This window comes from Lolium perenne, chromosome 6 (assembly GCF_019359855.2).
Source record: "Lolium perenne isolate Kyuss_39 chromosome 6, Kyuss_2.0, whole genome shotgun sequence".
NCBI classification, from domain to species: Eukaryota; Viridiplantae; Streptophyta; class Magnoliopsida; order Poales; family Poaceae; genus Lolium; species Lolium perenne.
The window spans coordinates 165,459,774-165,478,218 of NC_067249.2; the positions used below are offsets into that span (position 1 = coordinate 165,459,774).

Sequence of the window (18,445 nt, forward strand, 5' to 3'; positions counted from 1 at the left end):
AGTAAGTGCGGAATCGGGCATAAGATGAAACCAACGAGCTTAGGAGCACAGTAGCACGTGAATACAATCTACGGTACAGCGCCAGTTGGATTTTCCAGTAGGTCCTTGGGCTAGTTTTTTTTTAATGCGCGGGCCGGCAACGTGGATGGAGGAACATGGAGGCATGATGGTCGACGCGTGGGGGAAGGAAGCGTCCAAACAGATCCCACTCCTCTCCGGTGCCGGTAGCTCGGAGCAGGTGGCCTCGTTACCTTGCCGTGCGTGTTGACTTGTTCGTGCCACATTCCCCCTCCTCGCGAAGCAAGCTACCCAAAAAAGATGCACAGCTTTGCTTCCCGACCGTGCGAAACTTTGGTGCGATCCGGTCGCGCTCGATCGACACCGTTGATTTCGCCGAGCCGAGACCGGCGAATCCGTAACGGGCACTCGGCACGGCACGAGTTGGTTCCAGTGGCTGGACGCGTGCGCGTGCGCGTTCGCGTTCGTTTCCTTCCATCTGCCCCCAGTCGGACGCCAGCCGATTCATCACCAAAAAGTTTTGGTTAGTGGGGGGACTTCTCCCGAGAGAAGAGAGCCAGCGAGGAGTCCCGTCCCGTCCCGTCGGTCCCCCGTCCCCCGTCGCGTGCCGCCCGCCCCACCGGATCCCGCGCCGCGCAGATCCGCCGGCCCCCGGGCAAATGGCCTCCCCGGCGGCCGAGGGGGCGGGGAAGGAGGAGGACAAGCCCACCACCACCACCACCACCACCACGGCGAAGAAGGGAGGAGGGGTGCTGGGCCGGATGTGGCGCGGCCTCTTCGGCGGCCGCGAGGACTACGAGAAGCGCCTGCAGTACCTCTCCAAGGAGGAGGCCTCCGTGCACGCAAGGATGCGGCGACGGACGCACTTCTCCCGCCGAACAGTGCGGAACATCATCGTCCTGTCCGTGCTCGCCGAGGTTAGTACCCCAAATCCGCCCCTCCCCCCTCTCTCTCTACGAAATTATTACTGCAGCGATGCTATCTGAGATGATCTGCTCTAGCGTCTGTAGATATGTGCCTGTTCCTGGATTCGTGGTGATTCCGTTTGTTACCGCTCTCCGATTTCGCTCTTCATGCGTCGTTTCCGTCAAACCTTGGAGGCAGTTTCCTTTTTCTCTCCCCGTGTATCCCTGCGTCTGCTCGTGCGACATCAGGCTATGCTAGTGTTTTATTTTCAACGGAGGCTAAAAGCGTAACCACTTTAGTGGAATGAAGTGAGCACAGTGTTTACACCGCATTTCCAGTCCTTGACTCTAGAGTTTACCTTTTCTCAGTGGAAACAGACGCGCAAACGTTGGCTGTGATTGTTTGTTCCCTCAGATTTACGTCATCACTATCCAATGCTATCTATGAACTCCCGTTGTAATTTCTATCTATTCATTAGTAGCATACGAATGCTGCGTCTGCTGAATTTGCCAACTTTCTCTCAGCCTTTTGTGCACTTGCGCTAAAGTTTCGGCCGGGTGTTGCTCATTTTCAAAGTACAAATTAATGTATGCTTAAATTGTTAATTAATGCATATAAGAAGCAGGTATTTTGGAAACCTGTGTGTGTGTGTTTACAGGAAAAACATTATGCTGTACTCTAGCTGAACCTTTGTGTATTTCGGATTTTGATTGGAAGAACGGTAAGTAGGATAGCTCAATCAAGGTTTATTTATGGATTATCAAGTATCGGCCAAAAAGGAAAACATTACTTTTTCAATTAACCTGCTGTGAGAGCCTGTTTTTCTTTAGGGGATCCCCTTTACCTCTCTGCTCCTCTAGTTACGTTGACTTCTGCACTTTACCGGTTACAATCATCTTGGAACTGTAGTTCCTTCTTTCCGCTACATATACCCAGCATGACATTAATAGTTCGGTCCTGTTCCCAGGTTGTGGCTGTTGCTTATGCTATCATGATGACAAGAAATGAGGATCTAACTTGGCAAACCAGGGCAATTCGAGTTCTGCCTATGTTTCTTCTGCCTGCAGTATCTTCTGTGCTGTATTTAGCAGTTGTAAACTTCACAAGGATGCGTAAGTATCTTCAAACTCCTCTCAGAACATTTCGTATTTAGAAATCCCAATATTTCAATGTTTCTTTTAATTTTTAATTATTTTTAGCGAGTAATGCATTGCTGTGGTAATATAATACTCCCTCCGTCTAAAATTTAGTGTCTTAGTTTTGTCTAGATACGCAATTTAGTTATGGATACATCCGTATATAGAAAAAGTTGAGATGCCTACTTTTAGGAGGAGTATTATTTTTAAACAATATATTTACATTCAATTTTGTTAAGTATGAGGCACTACGTTAGCTTCTTTCTACCATTCAACAACATGTTCATATTCGTCAGAGAATCGTACTAATCCCTGGATGCCGGGGCCAATTTTATTGTTTAGTTTCTGGCTTTAGTTTAAAATAATTCAGCGAGCATCCATTTTTTTTCATTTCTGACATGTACACTGCACAAAGCAATCCAAAATATATTTGTACACTGGCAACACAGTTTTTCTAAGTTCTTGCACATACTTCGTATTTGTGGTGTTTCTAGTTTGACTCCGCAATACCAGTCTATGCACATTTTGCTTTTATGCGATCTTATCAGAGCCCCAGAGGTGTTAGGGGTTTACTTTTATTTTACCTGACTTTCCTAGAATTTGTGCCCTGCAGTAAAGGATTTTTCTGGGGTCTGACTTCAGTGATTGTAATATGTAGCTGATTTTTTCAAGAATTTATGTTTATACTTTATAATATGGAGTTTCCAATTTGTTTGGGATGCTGATTTTTTTGTTGTTTCTATTGATATTCTGAAATTTGATGGCGGCCAGAGTGTGTCTCGAATTGTACCAATCCCTGGATGCTGGGGCCAATATTATTGATAAGTTTCTGGCTTCAGTTTATAGTAATTCAGTGAGCATCCTTTTTTTTTTCATTTCTGATAAGTATGCCGCATAAAGCAATCCACAATATATGTATACAGTGGCAACACAGTTATGTTTTTCACCTTTTGCACATCTTTTGTATGTGTGGTGTTTCTGGTTGACTGCAGCACTACTAGTCTTCGCACTTTTGCTTTTATGCAATCTTATCAGAGCCTCATAGGTGTTAGGTTTACTTTTATTTTACCTGACTTTCCTAGAATTATTGTTCTGCAGTGAAGGATTGTTCTGGGGTCTGACCTCAGAGATTGTAATACTGTGCTGATATTTCAAGCATTTATGTTTATACTTTATATACAGAGTTGGAAATTTGTCTGGCATGCTGATTTGTTTACTATTTTCTATTGACATTCTGAAATTTGATGGCAGTTAAAGTGTGTTTCGAATTGTTTGGGACTTAGATTTGTGTAAATAAGCCACAAAGGAGGTTATTGTTCCCCTGGTTCATATCTATCCAAAATGGAACCACTAGTTTGTGTTATAACCAGCTTCATGGTGTTTTTTTTTTCCGAGAAAGCGTGAAACCTTTATTCCTACTCTTTATTGCCAAGTTTATTTGAAGTTTTTTTTTTCTATAATCAGATTCATAGTTTTATCCGAAAACAATCTAAAGGGGGGAAAATGTAAGGGCGCGTTATTCCTTAGCTTTATTGCCAAGTTTATTGAAGCCTTATATTATTTTGCACAACGACAAAATAAATTTGCCAAGTTCTTAGCACCAGAACTATTGTATCACCAACAAAGTATCAATCTGATAAAAAAAAACCAACAAAGTATCAATAAGCTGTCAAAAGAGCAAGGGATCAACAAATAATGATAGTTGCATAATTGCTTGACATGTTTTATGCTGGACAATTGGATTACATTCTTTTTGCCAGGAAGGATCTTTACAACTATAATATCTTGCTATATGTAGTAATATGGTCTTCTTATCGATTTCGCATAGTACACCTTGTTAGTTCATTGATTTACTTCCCTGTGTTTGCAGTTGAGCAGAAAGACGAGAAAACACTTGAAAAATTGAGGGCTGAGAGGAAATCCAAGATTGATGAGCTGAAAGAGCGGACAAATTATTACCTTACCCAACAACTTATCCAGGTCAGTGGACATTACTCAAGCTATTGAGTTCACTATTATTTGGAATAGAATTTTATCATGGCATTGCCACGCTGATTCTAAATGATGACGGAATTGTATGAACATGTGCAGAAATATGATCTCGACCCAGCTGCAAAAGCTGCTGCTGCTTCAGTTTTGGCATCTAAGCTGGGGGCTGATTCTGGCTTAAAAATACATCTTGGGGAAGAACCAAATTTGGATGCAGCAGTGGTTATGAGCAAGAATGCTGAGATATTGCCATCAGATGGGCTGAGAAACAGGAAGCAACCCAATGTGAGAGGCAGCAGGACTGGAACCACAACGTCACAAGGGGCTGAATCTAGTGCAAATCTTGGTGCTGGCCTGGAGAACGCACAGCCTCCAAGGGTTGTAGAACATTATCAAGGCTCAGGGGCAAGCGATGGTGGATGGATTGCAAAAATCGCCGCCTTACTTGTGGGGGAGGACCCATCACAGTCGTACGCTTTGATCTGTGGCAATTGCCATATGCATAATGGTAAGCTAAACTTTCTATTCTCTTCACCTTGTGCATTAGTAAGAAGATCCTAGAAATAATGGATGTGTTACCTACTAATAATAACATGCTAACGTGCAGGCTTGGCCCGGAAGGAAGATTACCCGCACATTACATACTATTGCCCACATTGCAACGCACTAAACGCATCAAAGCACTCCGCGGGGCAATACTCGGGCTCCAGCTCAGGCCATTCGACCCCAGTTGCTCCTGCTGATGGAATATCTGCTACCAGCTCAGTAGTGGAAAGTGAATTGATTAAGATGGCTGCAGCGCAGGAATCACCAAAGGAAGAGCATGCAGAGAAGCAGGAAGCGGAGGCAACTTGATGATGGCCTGCACTATTACAGCCGATCTATGTGAAATTAGTTCAGATTTGTTTGAACTGGTCCGAGCCGCAGATATAGCACTGTTGTAAATTATTATGAAATAGCGAGTGTATGATCCACAGCAACCAAGTACAATAATTGTTTAGCCAGCGTCCATCCTTGAGTGGACGAGTTTTGTTTGCAGCCGGAGACTTGTGCCTGATAAGATGAGGTTTGACCCATGAGATGGAGGCGAACAGGTGAGTTGGAGTTGGGAAACGTTGATTTTTTTTTTTTTGTGGTGATGTAAAACATAGATATTGGTCGATGCTTCTATTGTACCCATATTTGTATGCAGTAGTTCGGACGGAGACTTGGAACTGGGAAGATGGGGAAATTTTGACAGTTGTTCGATCTCATCATCATGTGTGTAACCTTGATAGCATTTCGTTTCCTCCGAGTAACGCATTCTTCCTAAGCACAGCATTCTAGCGATGTTTTCATCTTGTTTGCCAATGGAGTAATATAATCTTCTTACGCGTGGCAGTTTTCTGGTACTTGCTAGCTGTGGAGGGTATGGTGGCGTGCCGTTAGATGAGCAGACTCGCTTGTTTGGCACGGCCTCCTGTGACGGTTGGCCGTGCAGCACCGGACTGTATGTATGTGGCGAAGCAGCGACATGTTAATAGACCGCTGTACTTTTCTCCGTTGGCCGAGTCCAAGTACCCGATATGACTTTGATTGATTCTACGAAGAAGAATACAAGACGGCGAGATGGTTTCAGGCCGAGCCCCGATGAGATTAGCAGCGGCATGGAGTGGGATTTCGCCAAGCAGACTGGCTACCGTGACAGACAGCCTCTGAATCTGGTTTAAGCAGAAGACGTAGCTGGCGGGGCTGGTCAAGGGTTCGTCCCTCCCAGTCCCAGGTGGCGTGGCATGGTCCGGCCTCGACACCGCGTCCGACGATCACCCACCTCGTCTCGCCAGATGTTCGGTGGCTGGCCACAATTATTCCCTGCTACTGTAGTATTTCCTTTGGGGGTTCGCCGAGCTTTGTCGTCTGGGTTTCTTTCCCGACGATCCAAACGTTGTTTGGTTCTGGTTTACATGTGGATCCCAGTCCTACCCGCTCTGAAATCAAGTCCCAACTTTGTGAGGTCGAATTAGAGATGACCTGAACTGACTGGAACAGGAACAGGCACCCGAAATCGACCCAAACGGATTCCACAATCGACCAGGACGCGTCAGCCGAGTCCCCATCAACTCGAGCACCAAATCTAGATCACTAGATGCACACACAATCAAACAGGAAGGCTTTGCAATTGCATCGCCGCCTCTCCGATACATAATCTAGAGACCTTTTCCGTGTTTGAGATAGGTTGGCGGCGTCTACAGACTAGTAGGAGCATATAAAACTCACGCCCTGGCAGAGGCAGCGTAGGCACGGCCGGGGTAAAGGGTAGATCAGCACCATTCGTACCTAGGAGACCGCGCAAGAAACACAGCACCATCCACCTCCGACTCCTCCTCCTCCTCTTTTACCCACGCCGTCGAGGTATCGTCGTCAGGTACGCTGCAGAGAAACGCACACTCATCCTCCCTGTTTTCCCTGCTGCTTGCTTGTTCGTACTATTTCCCGTAGTACCCGATTCTTTCAGATGAACAGTATTAGCAGTAAACTTTGATTGCTCTAAGCTGGAATAGCCGTTTCCTGGCCTTTTAATTAAGGAAAAATAAATAAGGGGGCCAAAAATACAAAATACTTTTCAGGCCTGAAGAACAGCGAGAGCTTCCTCGCTTTGTTTCCCCTTCGTCGTTGAAGATCTTTTCGAGATAATTTCCCCTCGTTTCCCATCTTTTCAAGATCTTTTGTCTTTCCCGTGGGCCCACGGCTCCCGCCGATAGATTCCTGGCCCTGTTTCTTGGCTTCTATCGCGGAAGGAGGGTGGGAGGACCGCAGTCCGCAGGAGGGGGCTGCGAAGAACCTGATTTGATTCGTGGTAAGTGCAGTGGAATAATAACCAATGTTGTGGGGAATCTGTGTTGCTTCGCTTCTAATGTCGGTGGTTTCTCTATCGTCGTGATCTGGAACCAGCCGATTCCGATCGGGCCATCCCGTCTGATCAAGACTCGATTGGCTTCAGTTTTCAAGTGAGAAACGCTTCTTTTCTAGAACCGGGAGGAAATGCTCGTTTCTTCATTGCGTAAAGCACGCTTTAGTTTTCTGCGCTTACCCAGCTGCCTTTTTGTCTTGTTGCTCTTCTTATTTACGAATCATCCTTCGTGCTCAACGTGGTCGTAGCAATCTCGAGCTGCCGTTAGTCAACTAAGCCTTCCCGAGAGGATTCAGTTGGGTCAAGATGTTTTGCTTTTGGTGAGGAAATTGGGAGATTGCGCGAGGCTCAGAATAAATCTGGAGGAATCAACTGAATGTAGAGTAATTACACAGCACTTAATCTGAATATCTGATCCTCGTAACCATCTTTATTTAAATCGGATTGATCATTCGGTTCCTCTTCCACTTCAATCTGGGTGAAGGAGTCTGTAGTTCTGTACTCCGCCTTTCTATGATACATTGCATGTTTCTAGCAGCTAAATCACTCTTCCTTTCTGTGGCCCCTCTCATTGACATTGTCAAACCCATCTTCCTTTTGACTGCTCAACATAACTTCTGTTTATGGGTCAATGATGACCTAAACATTTGAAACATTTTGGTCTTCACATCTTTCTTGTTGATTGTTACTGTCACTTCATGCGAACTAGTACTACTTTAGAGTAAAGATTTGTGCTTTCCGCCCATGTTCCACATTTGATAAGCAGGTGAAACTGTCATTCTCATGAGGTCGTAAAAATAGTAGCGGAGCCCCCTGTGGGGCCAACCCGTCTAAACTTTGTGGAGTTTTATGTACTTTTTGTATACAAATATTAACAAAATAGTAGTATCGAATCAAAGATTGAAGATTGGACAAACATAGTTCCATACAACTTTGTCCAGAGTACAATAAACATCGACAATTTAATTGTAAATATGACACATGTGAATTTCTTAGTAAGCACACAACTTAAGAATCCTTTCTGAATTTTAAATGGAGAAGCCTGCTATTACCACCTATTATTGCAAATCATTGGTTGCCTTTATAATTTGGAGTTTGTTTGTTTCTGTAGTCTTTTTTTTTTCTTGGGAGAATTCGTGCCACCTTCTTGATATCTGAAGAGGGGGGCAAGGTAGCCAAATTCCGCTTTCCCTTTTCTTCTCTTCGCTTTGTCTTAATATGCCCAGCAACATTCAGAAAGGTCTCATCCTTAACCAACCTTGTAGTGTTCTGTACTGACCACTTTGCCCCTTGCTGCATTACACGCCCTCTTTCCCCTGATGCACATGCTGACATCTGTTGCTTCTAGACATGCTCCAAGAATCAGTTTCTTTTTGCCTTTCCATAAATACATCCACATCATTGGCTCTGATATTTTGTCATATGCAAGCAGGGGGAAGGGAACTACACAGCACAGGGGCAGGAATGGATGGAGGGATGGAGCTGAAGGGGTGCGTCTGCCGGATCAAGAACTGCGCCGGCCAACTTCTGTCGATGGAGGAGGATCTGGTGACTGATCTAGACGATGACTCATGGGACTTGGTCTTGAGGGACATCCGGCTGAAGGCCACCTTCTTGTATATTGATCTGAGCCGTGTGATCTCCCGAAGCGAGAACGATGAGCGCAGGAAGGCGCTCACCCTCCTCGCCAACAAATTCTTCTACTGCATGGATGAGGTGATCGATCGTTTGCTTCTCCTAAATCATTACTAGATTTCTTGCAAGAAAACAAGATGATTTACCTGTAACGGAAAGACAGCACATGTCAATTATTGTACAAAATTCTTACCAAGGCACCTGACATGTGTGCGCGTAAAATTTATTATATTAGGTTTAATATTGAAAACCTACGATTCAATCTTAGAAAGAAATACCATATCTAGTTTCCACCACACACATGGTAGTGATCAATTAGTGTTGTTCATTGTTTGAGAATTGCCTTCATATTATGTAGCAACTTCTTAATGTGGTGTTCCTGAACTATCATAACCAGTATCCATGGAAAGTTAACTCCACTTCAAATTGCTCCTTGAGAGTTCCACTGTTAGTAAGTTTCAGCTGTCAGTATAGTACCTGAGAATAGTACTCCTGAGATTTGAGAACCTTCTCAGCCTCGGTTTACCACATCATCTGGTAAAATAAAGACTAATCAGATCTTCTGGATGTCTCTAGATAGTAGATCAATACTTCTGACCCTTTAGGAAGTTGCTATGGTTCTTGACACAGATCACCCAATAAATACATGTCCATTGTCCAATGCGTTTTATTCTCATTACTTGACTAGCAATGCAGCAGACTAGTCATGGTCAAACATGAAAATCTCAAGCTTTCGTAGTTAAGTCCTTGTTGTGCACACTAAACTAAACCGGTGAAGACACAAACGTGGTCAGCTCAGTTTGTTTACTTTGTGGACGTGTTTGATGCTTTGACATAAAACTGCTCCTGGACAAATGGCAGCTAGGCGATGCGGTGACCAGCAGAAGCATCTCTGTCATGAAGATGTGCTACAACGACACCGCCGAGGCTCTCCGGGAGGTGGTCGCAGCTCTTGCTCCGCCACAGTAGCATGCTGGGTTCATAGTTCTCGTTCCATATGCCCCTGCCCCGCTGCATTGCGCTGCACTACCATGTGATGTTATGAAGCAGGGTTAACATTGTAACATCCTACGGAGGAAAGAATGGATGCGTGCTTGAAACTCTTGCAAAAGGATGAGTATGTCGTGACTCCCATGTAAGGAATCGATGTGCCTGAAGCTCGCATGGGCATTTCCCATTCTCCATCTGAGCAGTAGCGGGAGCACCTGTGTATATACATGAGGCGAGTACCTGTATGGCTGAAGCAAAGCAAGAGAAATACGAGCTACCGTGTTATGTCCCCAGAAAAAAAAATGCATGTTTTCTTCTTAATTTGTATTATATGGAATTGAATTGTAGCAGATATAATAATTTGTTGTCGTGAGATCTATGGCAGTGGCAGGTAACTCCAGTTCGTACTATAGTACTAGTTCGGCCAATTCACCATCTTCGACTATTGCGCTCTAGGAGAAACGAAATCTGCGTTCTAGAGCACAGGCGACAAGTAGCCCTTTTTAGAAAATTTGGAATCTCGGTTTTGAAGTTTCAAAAATATCCCGAAAATAAACAGGATGTATCAATGATGTATTTTACCTGTGTGCAAATTTTGAATACAGAAAACCTCGTATTCTGGTCTCAGCAAAAGATGATAAAAGTGCAAATTCAAAAGACCCTGTATTCTAGTATCAGCAAAAGATGACAAAAGTGAACAGTGCAAAATCTCGAAACTTCAAGAAATTGTCACAATTGTAATTTACTGAGTCCAGAATACATAGTATGTTGCATTGAGAATTTAAATGCTTGAAGTGTACATTGTCAGGATTCTTTTCGAGAAGGGGATCTGAAGCGAAATTTTTTGATCCACCGACATTCAAAACGATCAGTATAACAAAGTTCTAGGGATATCAGAAAACCAAAACTGATCATGGGTGCATATGCACCCTATATGTATAACACATATTTCAAAAAGTAAAAAAATTAGGAACAAAAATTTAGCATGTAGAGGGACACGTTCTATGAGTACACGTAAAGTTTCACGTAAAACCGACAATTTTTGTACCCTATGTAAAAAAGACAAATAATGTCTCGAGAAATAGACTATTTTAACACCAAAAATTTGTCTTTTTAGTACAAGACACAAAACATATCGGTTTTTTCTGAAACAACTTTGTGAATATGTAACATGTCAAGATATACACGAGGCATTTTTGTTTGTATTTTTTTGACATTTAGAAATATATTTAATATGCATTTCAAATAAAGGGTGCATATGCACCCAGGTGTAGAAACACCTTGTCCGATATCAGAAAAAGAAAAAGAAAAAAACAAAGTTCTGTTGAATCAAAAAGTTAGATTCTAAGTGTTCCTATCCTTATGATTTTTATCTTAACGACCAAGAAGGTACTACTAGATGTCTCACTCGGACCTATACGACCAATCGATCAGACTGCTTCAAGATTTCACCTTTCTAGTACTCCGACTTCATATATCACATATTCACATTGCAGATAGACCATATTCTTGTCATATGACCGAACAAGCCTAGAAAAATAACAGGAGAACCAAAAAAAAAGTACAGGCAATAACCCAAGTCTACACGCAGCAGTTCAGTTGTATTCATGTCTCATGCAGTTCAACAGATTTTCAGTATGCCTCAATGATAAAATAGTAATCATGCCGAACTCAACCGTGAAAAGATGCTCAAATCCTAACTCATACTATGGAGAATGGCCTTGCAGTGAGTGAATCACGTCGAAGCATTTCAGAAATCTAGGCTGACGCTGAATGGTGTGCTTTATCTTCCGAGGTTCTCCAGTATCATACGAGGTTTCTGCATCAGTTTTGCTGTTTTCATCATACTCATCTAGTGAAGATTAACACGGGAGCTTGCATCACACACAGAAGGGTTTAACTTGTAAGTGGCAAAAAGGCTTTTCCTGCTAATTATTCATATCAAGTCTCTGTACTAAACCTCTGTTAAGATCATCACTAGCTGTGGAGCCAAAGACACCATTGGATAAAACCAAAAAGAATCAAATATGTGCAACAGCATGAGGAAAACTGCAATTGCGAAAACCCTCACTACTTTCAATCACTAATATTATATATACTTTTCACTTGAACATTGTACTTGAAGGCACCCAGCGCAGTATGGCTCCCATTACTTCCTCCAGATTTCAGGTAGGAAAAGAAGGATGCTTCTTTCACCTCTTGCTTTTCCACGCAGAAACCGAGGTAAATGGCTCCCCCGAATATTTCATCTATTTCTGAGAATTGAGAAGACACCTTGCAGGGCTTTACCAGTTACCATCCTCTTGGCTCCTCTTTTAGGTAGCTGCCAAAAACTTGGCCCTTCAATGAAAATAATAAGGACATCAGGAGTGGGAATTTTCAGTATACTATCTGCTAGGAAGGGGAGTACAATACTTAACAAGTTTATTCTTTTGCTTATGTCTTTATCTCATTGAAGAACACTTAGTAATCATAGAAAGAACCAGTCACTTTAGCTTTGTATACTTGACACAAACTATTTTGGATTAAGGATTGGTAACAACCCTACTGTCATCACCCAAGTAATTATCCCATCTGTGAGTATTTGGATATATGTTTTCAGTGTGATGCCAATGTCTGCTAAATTCTTTGGAAGCATTTTAAGCTAACAATACACTAGATTTCCCCCTAGATATTTAGATTCGTAATTCTAGTACTTCAGAAGCTATAAGATATTGGTTGCTCAAACTTAGCGGTCTGAACTGCAGAGAGTTATCGTAGGTCCGGTAGAAAATTTACCAAATTAACACCAGGGAGAAGGTAACTAGCAAGCTTTTCATCCACTGAAACAGGCAACCTAGGCATCTTGCTCATTATTCCAGGTATTTGGCTCATGCTGTTCATAGAAAGCATCTTATTAGAATATCTTGGGTACTAATTCCACAGCTCTAGATCTGTGCCTTTTAAGCGACCTATTATACCTTTGTAGAAGATCATTGATGTTTCTTCTTGTACGGTTGAAAAGATCAATGTTGTTCTGAGCCTGCAAGGGATCATTAATATTGAAAATGAATTTTATTCCTGCATAAACAATGCTCCCGTGCACAAGAAATCAAGGGGGGACACGAAGATTACTCTAATCATACATAAAAAATACCAACCTGTGACGTTAAAATATTTGCTTCTATTTGATTGAGAAGTTGAGCATTTTCTTCCAATACATTTAGCATAGCACGGTCAATGTCAGAGGCTGCAGAGCGAAAAACAGACACATGGTCAGAGGATGGAACGGATTATTATATTTTTTTAGATAAACTAGAGGGCAGAATACGGCCTATCATTAGATCATGTTGGTCAACGGTGGATAACTGTATATGCTTCTATTGAGAAGTGGAAAAAGTTCTAGTTCATTCAAATATACATATACCAGAAAAAAGTAATTGAGTTTGTGTGTTATTGGAATTAAGTAGTTCCAGCAACATACTAGTAATCAATGAAGGTAATAATTGCATCAAAGCTTTGGTAAATGGCTAATATGTTAACCATTACAAGTCAGAAAGCATCCTTAGCTCACTGAGAATGGGAATACCAGAAACCATAAGGAATGTCTCAGAGTCATGCGTATGTTGCAACAAAATGCATGAATTGTTTTTCAAAGGCCTAAAGTTACTTGGAATACTTCAGACCTCAACACATAATCAACATAACATGATAATGCACCTAAAGGATAAAAATATAATGCAATCAATCACACTGTATCTACAAAAATCAGTTATCAACTTGTATTACCTGCTGCAAAGGAAGAACCTCTGGGGTCTATCTGAACAGGGCGGTTCATAGTCCGCAATGAGGACTCCACCATTTTGTCCTGAGATATAGCCTTGATGAGCACCAGACAGAAGATTCAAAAAAACACTTGTCGTCTTCAATTTTAAAGGAAATCTTATTTCGCATTTACGTCCTAGCTAATTAAAAACCACCGATAGACAGAAGTTCTTGAAAAGACCATCTTTGCAACATCTCACATCATTAGCAATATATATATAGTGATTTTTTAAATATATTTGACACTCAAAAACATGGTTTTCACAAGTATTTCCAAAAGTAGCACTTGCCTCTCAGGAGTCAGTACAGAAATTGCCTCCTGCAAGGCAAATATTTTATGTAACAGCTAAGGATTAATACCTTTCTGTCTTTAATCTTCCTTCCAACATAATGTTCTTCAGTCCTCCGCCTTCTAGTATTTTGTTTTTCCTGTAAAAAGATCCAATTATTACTATTACAGATAATGAAAAAGGTAAACATCATTTGCTGTACATGATTACATGTTCATGCAGAATAAGATCTTGTGAAACGATTTCTTGTAAACATCATTCTCAGTACATGATTACATGATTATAGATACATAATTACTTAATGACATAAAGCTCAATGCTTATGTTCTTCTGCCTCTTTTCAACACAATGTGAAACGATTTTTGAGTGCTTCATGATTTATTTATGTTTTACATGACAGCTATCTTATTTACAAGGCATAACGCTATCAAGTTTGGCATGGCTGGATACTCGTCACTGATCAACGTATCTTATCTGATACTGTATCAGTTATACCCACCGACCAAATATATTACACTTCTAATAGTTATACGTGCTTTTGTCAACAAAGACAAGATGACCAACTTTTGATTAGATAGCCTTTTCAGGATGTTAGTAGAGACACAACTATTGCTAGCAATGTGAAAGGCACAGCTCTACTAATAATATTTTAGTACACACTAGACTAATACAAATGTAAATCCGTGGGATGGTAGCACAAAAGGATACTTAGGCGCACCAGCTCAGAGCACACTAACTTTATAGACCATAATAGACCACTATAGTATATCGATGTGGACAAGTGTATTTATGCATGATCTACTCTCACATATGCGGCACTGTTTTAGTGGAATTTTAGTGACATCATCCTGACAGCCAATAAGTATAAACTACTGTTAGCCCCCATCCACAAGTTGTTACAGCGCCACATATTCCTTTACCTCGAAAACATTAATTAGAGAATGGATAAGCATAAGTGGATCTTAAGAAAAAAGTATCACTTAGATACTTTCAGAGTAGATCAGATGAATTGGGTACTAACCGCCATCCACTGGCATCTCATGGCAACATCTCTTACTGTCTTCTCTGGCAACATAGCTGCTATCTTGATATACTTCATGATTCCCGGTACACTTGCATACCTAATAATTTCATCACCAGTGCACACAACGATACATGATTAGAAATATCACTGATTGCCAAACAATTAAGAAAACAGAACTTATTACAATAAGCTCACAAACAAAGTGAACTCCTTTTGTTTCGAAGATAAAGAGATGTGAACTATGCTTTCGAACAAATAAACGCATGCCATTGTACTCTACCAAACTTGATATATTCATCTTAATAAGTAAGATCAATGGACAACTTCTGGTTATCTTGGCACACTAACATAATAAACACTCATTATTCTGAAACAATATAGGCAACATAGGTATCTCGGCCTCCGGTGTCACTTGACAAGTATAGTATATCTTAAATTCTTAATGTTAAGCTACATAAATAAAGTTCACACTATACATGTGATAAAATGTCTCTTTTATTATGAATGCGATAAAACAGTAATTTTACATAAAAAAGGCAGAAGACATACTTATGAAGGCCATCGTTCAACATCTGTAACTCGGGGTATGACCACTCCACAGCCATTGGTCCTCCATACTTGAGGCTCTGGCTAGAATCAGAAATCATGTTGGGTGAACCAGTGGATACAACCGTCGAAGATGTAGTGTTCAACATCGCCAGATTACCATTCATCCCACTGGAAGTGTCCAGGCAGACTGGCATAGCTCCTGGCCCGTTGGTAATTGCACTTGTCTGAAATGAAACCACATGCTGGCCGTAGAATGACTGCGGAAATACGCCGTAGTGGTTAGAATCTCTTGACATCTGCATGCCAGATGAAATTTGTTGCTCTGGCTTCAGCCTCACAAACCGATCACCAAGTTTCAGAAGAACACTTGGCTTTGTTACCTCCTGAAACTTTCTTCTTCAGTGAGGAAACAAATGGTGTGTAGCACAAGTTACATTTCCACTTAAGCACAGCTTCGGTGAATTTCGCATCCAGGGCTCCACAAACTCATCAAAGTAAGCATGGATGCCATCCAAAATAAATGATATTGTCCAAAGCTTTAATAAAACCAGATTAAAGTCTACCCACTACCCAGATTTGAGAATCTTGCACGCTACACTTCCTGCAAAAAAAAAAAAAAAAAAAAAAAAAACCATGAAGGAAGCAATCTTATTATCATTTCTTATAGAAAATATAAAAGTGTTAGAGTAGAACACAACATCTGTTGCAATGTTGTAATGTTGTAATCAGCTAAGCTAATCAAATCAAATCAAAATTAAGCTTGCAGTTTAATACAAAAAAATATGACCTTTCAGCTACTATTGGTCACACAAGAAATTCAGAACTGAAGAGCTTGGGAAATAAGATAATAGTAACAATCAGCCTGGAGAGTAGCATTTAATTATGTTCTTTGATATTTAAGCAGCGTGTAGAAAACTTTGATGTGACCCTGATAAGGAAGGTCTTGAGCAAAGCTCAAACTTTAGTAGGTGGGGTCAAATATCTAAACCCACTGATTAAGCAGCAGCTCACAGCAGAGATTAATGATTGCACCGCCTAGTCGATGGGACTGGTACATGTACATGAGTTGGCAGCGGAATCAAACTAAACAAGCCTTAATCATGCTTACCACTTAGCAGAACCCAGTTAAGGAGTAGTAATTCGCGAAACAAGACAGGGCTAGAGGTTTCTGGCAGGGCTCAAGCAAGCCAATAGAGCAATTAATTCAGAGGCACGCATACCAATCAAATCCGTACAGGGATAATCTGCTCGGAGGAGAGGAGAAATCCGTACTACGTGTACAGCGACAACAGAGTTCAAAAGGAAAAAACAGAAGGCGAGCTCAGCTACGGCCTGCAGGCAGCACGAGAGGAGACGCTAATCTGCTCTGCTCTTGGTACACTGGGGAAGAGAAGAAGCAGGCAGCAATGATACTAGCTAGATAAAGACTTGAAGCGAAAGGAAGAAAGCCAAATCAAGCAACGATGATTGCACGAAAGACGGCGGCGCGCATAGGAGTGCGTGCCGAGCACCCCACCCACCCACCCAAGGACTCGCTTTCCGCATCGAAGTGCACGCCACTCAGAAGCCAGAATCCCTCCTCGCCCTTCTTGACCATCTGACTAGTAGCGCTTTGAGGTGCTTACCCAGATCAAGAAACCACCTTTGTACGCGAGCTGATCGGATCCTACAGAATCCAAAGATGCTAACTTGGGAGAACAACCAAGTGAGTCAAGAAACGCACCTCCGTTCTTCCGGCCGTCGGTCCGGCGGGAAGGAACCGCCAAGAGGCAGAGGCGGCGTGATCCGAATTGCGTTGAGAGTGCAGTGCAGCAGCAGCACTAGTGATGGTGCGTGAGGTGGAGGTGGAGGTGGAGGTGGTGGTCTCTCTTTGGGGTTTGGCTCGATCTCCTCCTCCTCCGGCTCCTCCTTTAAATGGTGCCGTCCAGCTTTGTACGCTCCAATGGGAAGAAAGGAGGCCGAAAAGCGGCGGCCCCGCAGCGCAAAAGGCAGCCGAGAGAAGAAGGAGAAGAAGAAGAAATAAGCTGCTTCTCTCTCTGGAAAAAAGGCAGCCCCGTGTTCCAATTCCGCTGCAACTTGCACCACCCGCCCGCCCGGCCGGCGGCGGCCCAAATGGAGGCAGCAAGGTGGAGGAAGAAGGAACGGAACGGGGGAGGACGGAGGAGAGAGACGAGATCTCTTGGAATTCAGCGCTAGGAGATGGAAAAATGCTGCGGCGATGGGATTCCCGATGCCCAGACAATTATTGCCGCTATTAACTAGTGCTCCCTCCTCCTGCTAGCTTGCCCTCCTCTCCTCTCCTCTGCTTTGGCTACGCTTTTTCTCGTGAGGAAAGAATCCAGTGCCCACTCCTTTTCCTGCGTTTTTCTTTGCTTCGACGGTCAGTGGTCGCTGCCTTATTACTTGTTCCAGTTGCTCGCGAGCATTTGGCATACACTACATGTTTCTTTTTTCCAAAGCAACTTTCAGAACTACTACTTCTTCCATACTTAGTTAACCCAGTGGTAACTATTTCTGAATCAGCACTAGGTACTTAGTTTTTTTTTAACACAGAGCACGCTCCCAATAAACGAGATTGATGGGAACGCCAAGTAGGAGTACATCTTCAAAAATATTGTCTTCAAAAATATCGTCGGTTAAATCCTGAAATAAATTCAGGTAATGCGAGCACACATGTTAGGTCTAGGATTTAATGGTCACACCATGTTGTATTACTGTGCATCACCATTTGTAAAAAGAAAGGGAGTCCAGTCATCCGCAATGCAGTTTGTACAAGTACAAAATGACTAGAAATCTTGACCAGGCTGTTGTGGCCGAAGTCTTATTTAATTTTGGACAGTATGATATGATACAAATAATTGTGACAGAGTATGTATGGGTAGTTCGATCAAACAAAACATATAAGCGATGATCGGTGCAACAATAAGCCACACATGAAACCCTAGCCGATGCACAAGTTTCGGTCGGTCCTCCTCGCATCCGGTGGTCGGTGCGATGTCAAAGGCAAGGTACCCGACTAAACATCGTGACTTGTAGATTATGTATTTTTCATGTTAAGTTGCGTTTTTCTATGCCGGTGCTAATGTGCTATGGTGGTAGCTAGAGGTGACAGTACATAGTGAAGGTTCCTTGGGTATCACCGTCATTTTGATCTCGTGATGTTTCTTCACCGAAGGGATGGGAACGGTGGTGATGCTATGCGTTGGAGCTTATG

The 18,445-nt window shown here is 42.4% G+C and overlaps 3 protein-coding genes across 7 annotated transcripts; 2 read left to right on the top strand and 1 right to left on the bottom strand.

Annotated features, from left to right (window-relative positions):
• Positions 1 to 567: 567 nt before the first annotated feature.
• On the top strand, positions 568 to 5,168 carry LOC127325739 (uncharacterized protein At2g24330). Its single transcript, XM_051352558.2, has 5 exons — positions 568 to 935; positions 1,892 to 2,036; positions 3,931 to 4,040; positions 4,152 to 4,557; positions 4,657 to 5,168. Exons 1-5 carry the CDS (start codon positions 678 to 680, stop codon positions 4,902 to 4,904), a joined length of 1,167 nt encoding a protein of 388 aa, XP_051208518.1. The 5' UTR covers positions 568 to 677; the 3' UTR covers positions 4,905 to 5,168.
• Positions 5,169 to 6,106: 938 nt separating this feature from the next.
• On the top strand, positions 6,107 to 9,941 carry LOC127325741 (photosynthetic NDH subunit of lumenal location 3, chloroplastic). 3 transcript variants are annotated; one of them, XM_051352563.2, is made up of 3 exons: positions 6,107 to 6,453; positions 8,369 to 8,655; positions 9,436 to 9,941. In XM_051352563.2, the coding sequence occupies exons 2-3, from the start codon at positions 8,404 to 8,406 to the stop codon at positions 9,541 to 9,543; spliced, it is 360 nt and encodes a 119-aa protein (XP_051208523.1). In that variant the 5' UTR covers positions 6,107 to 6,453; positions 8,369 to 8,403; the 3' UTR covers positions 9,544 to 9,941. The 3 variants fall into 3 exon arrangements, with proteins under 3 accessions (XP_051208523.1, XP_051208522.1, XP_051208524.1); XM_051352562.2 differs by having other exon boundaries at positions 6,112 to 6,453; positions 8,372 to 8,655; XM_051352564.2 differs by lacking the exon at positions 6,107 to 6,453 and adding an exon at positions 6,500 to 6,885 and having other exon boundaries at positions 8,372 to 8,655.
• Positions 9,942 to 11,459: 1,518 nt separating this feature from the next.
• LOC127325740 (uncharacterized) lies at positions 11,460 to 17,558 on the bottom strand. Of its 3 annotated transcripts, XM_071822793.1 has the most exons (10): positions 16,955 to 17,556; positions 15,612 to 15,832; positions 15,232 to 15,488; positions 14,680 to 14,779; positions 13,729 to 13,797; positions 13,333 to 13,423; positions 12,705 to 12,793; positions 12,525 to 12,586; positions 12,343 to 12,439; positions 11,460 to 11,904 (listed from the first exon to the last, which is right to left on the bottom strand). In XM_071822793.1, the coding sequence occupies exons 3-10, from the start codon at positions 15,423 to 15,425 to the stop codon at positions 11,857 to 11,859; spliced, it is 750 nt and encodes a 249-aa protein (XP_071678894.1). In that variant the 5' UTR covers positions 15,426 to 15,488; positions 15,612 to 15,832; positions 16,955 to 17,556; the 3' UTR covers positions 11,460 to 11,856. The 3 variants fall into 3 exon arrangements, with proteins under 3 accessions (XP_071678894.1, XP_051208519.1, XP_051208521.1); XM_051352559.2 differs by having other exon boundaries at positions 15,232 to 15,832; positions 16,955 to 17,558; XM_051352561.2 differs by having other exon boundaries at positions 13,333 to 13,411; positions 15,232 to 15,832; positions 16,955 to 17,552.
• Positions 17,559 to 18,445: the final 887 nt, after the last annotated feature.

Coding starts and splice junctions, on each gene's coding strand:
- LOC127325741 (XM_051352563.2), top strand. CDS start 8,404: ATGGATGGAGGGATGGAGCTGAAGGGGTGCGTCTGCCGGATCAAGAAC. Junction 8,656..9,435: donor TCTTCTACTGCATGGATGAG/GTGATCGATCGT, acceptor GACAAATGGCAG/CTAGGCGATGCGGTGACCAG.
- LOC127325740 (XM_051352559.2), bottom strand. CDS start 15,533: ATGCAGATGTCAAGAGATTCTAACCACTACGGCGTATTTCCGCAGTCA. Junction 14,780..15,231: donor TTGAACGATGGCCTTCATAA/GTATGTCTTCTG, acceptor TGAAATTATTAG/GTATGCAAGTGTACCGGGAA. Junction 13,424..13,728: donor GGAAGATTAAAGACAGAAAG/GTATTAATCCTT, acceptor GTGCTCATCAAG/GCTATATCTCAGGACAAAAT.
- LOC127325739 (XM_051352558.2), top strand. CDS start 678: ATGGCCTCCCCGGCGGCCGAGGGGGCGGGGAAGGAGGAGGACAAGCCC. Junction 936..1,891: donor TCCTGTCCGTGCTCGCCGAG/GTTAGTACCCCA, acceptor TCCTGTTCCCAG/GTTGTGGCTGTTGCTTATGC. Junction 4,558..4,656: donor CAATTGCCATATGCATAATG/GTAAGCTAAACT, acceptor GCTAACGTGCAG/GCTTGGCCCGGAAGGAAGAT.